The sequence below is a fragment of the Equus quagga genome, chromosome 22, assembly GCF_021613505.1.
Source record: "Equus quagga isolate Etosha38 chromosome 22, UCLA_HA_Equagga_1.0, whole genome shotgun sequence".
NCBI lineage: Eukaryota > Metazoa > Chordata > Mammalia > Perissodactyla > Equidae > Equus > Equus quagga.
The window spans coordinates 12,148,236-12,150,423 of record NC_060288.1 but is presented as its reverse complement, the minus strand read 5'-3'; the positions used below and the strand labels follow the sequence as shown (position 1 = coordinate 12,150,423).

At 45.7% G+C, this 2,188-nt stretch overlaps 1 protein-coding gene across 1 annotated transcript; it reads right to left on the bottom strand.

Annotated features, from left to right (window-relative positions):
* Positions 1-458: 458 nt before the first annotated feature.
* Positions 459-835, bottom strand: LOC124231588 (gamma-aminobutyric acid receptor-associated protein-like 1). Its single transcript, XM_046648370.1, is given in 2 exon segments — positions 459-796; positions 799-835. Coding segments are annotated over 2 exon segments (351 nt in total). The 3' UTR covers positions 459-482.
* Positions 836-2,188: the final 1,353 nt, after the last annotated feature.

Genomic DNA, 2,188 nt, shown 5'->3' with positions numbered 1-2,188 from the left:
TAGATCCCTTTTGGTCCCCGGGAATGGTCCACTGCCAATAGTCTAAAAGATTCCCATCCGCTTTTCCTACCCATCTTGTGCACATGTCAAAAACAGAATGTCTGCCCAAAGAGAAGAGCAGGAAGTTGCTGCTGGTCCATAATCATCTCTGGGCCCAACTTGCCTACCTCCTCAGTCTTCTATGAAATTGCACAAAAATGAATTCGCAGCAATGCTGTGAAATTATATCATCCCCATTCCTCTAACAAAGCCAATCCAACAGCTCTGTCTAGACGTGCTTTCTCCCTGGGCTGAGGAAGCAGCAAAAAGTATCAGTTGAGTGTGTGAAAATACAGTGCCGCCGTGTGCGGTGTAGTGTTTCCAGATGTCTTCACCTCTGTCTCCTCCACAGTGGGAGCCCTCCCTCTCTTTCCCCAAGTCCCACACATACCCGTCCCGCTACCCACTAGTCCAGGTGCTCCCATCTGCTGGGCTTCCACCACTCACTTCCCATAGACACTCTCATCACTGCAGGCCACATACAGAAAATAGTCTCCCTCATGGTTGTCCTCATACAGCTGGCCCATTACAGCGCTGGTGGGACGGATAGTGTTGTTGACAAAGAGGAATAAGGCGTCCTCAGGTCTCAGGTGGATCCTCTTCCAGATTAAGAAGTAGAACTGGCCAACAGTGAGGTCAGAGGGCGCTAGGTACTTCCTCTCGTCCAGATCAGGCACTCTGACTTTAGGAGACTTCTCCATGATCACAGGGACTCTGTCTGGATATTTCTTCCAGATCTTTTCTCCTTTCTTTTCCAATATTTAAAGGGATGGTCCTTCTTCTACTGGAACTTCATGATGGACCCCAGGGTTTCTAAGATCCCTGGACAGGGCCTGCCTCCCTCGCTGGTGACAGTGTCTCTCCTGTCTTGCTTCCCTCTGCCGAACTTCAATATGTATCAGAATCTCTTTGGAAATGGCAGCTCCTGTCCCAAGGCAGCCTGGCAGAGTTTTCAGAAGGGATTTTGGGTCCCCTGATGAGGAGGTAGGGGATGGCCAGGTTGGATTCTTATCCTTAAACTCAGAATAACATATTCAGATTTTATTTACACCCAGTTCTCATTAAATGGGTACAAATTGGTGTGCTTCATCCTTTTATCTCCTCAGAATTTCTTTTGGTGACAGTAATAGTGACTGCTATGAAATATTTGTGTATTTGAATATATGTATTCAAAAATATATATGTATTTTCCATATATTCAAATTTTCAATAAATACCAATATTAAATTCAAATATTATATAGGAGAGCAAAATCTATAATCCCACCCCACAGATATCATTGTTAAGACTATGTTCTAGATAGGCCCATACAAATCCCTACATCCACATCAGTGGGTCTCAATCCAGGGCTATCTTGCCCTCTACAGACATTTTTGGTTATCACAACAGGGCAGGGAAAGGAGTGCTGTTGGGAGTACTAATGGCATCTGATGTGTTGGGGCCCAAGATGGCACTAAACATCCTACAATACACAGGATAGCCCCCTACAACAAAGAATTACCCAACCCCAACTGTCAACATTGCTGAGGCTGAGAAACCCCCCTTTTTTTTTTGAGGAAGATCAGCCCTGAGCTAACATCTGCCACCAATCCTCTTTTTTGCTGAGGAAGACCGGCCCTGAGCTAACATCCGTGCCCATCTTCCTCTACTTTATATGTGGGACGCCTACTACAGCATGGCTTGCCAAGCTGCACCCAGGATCTGAACTGGCGGACCCTGAGCTGCCCAAAGCGGAATGTGCACACTTAACCACTGAGCCACTGGGCTGGCCCTGAGGCTGAGAAACCCTGATCTCCATGCTCATACCTTTTTTTTTTGCTGAGGAAAATTAGCCCTGAGCTAACATCTGTATCAGTCTTCCTCTATTTTATATGTGGGATGCCACCACAGCATGGCTAGTGAGTGGCGTAGGTCCATACCTGAGATCTGAACCCGTGAACCTGGCTGCCAAAGTGGAGCACGTGGACCTTTCAACCACTCGGTCACCGGGGCTGGGCCTCTCCTAATCATACTTTGTGTTCAGGTTTGTAACCAACATATCATGGACATTTTCTCATATTAAAACTTAGAGTTTTACCTTATCTCTTTGTATTCTCAATTGAATAAACTTTTTATGAGAAGTGAGTTTTGAATTTTATCTAAACATTTT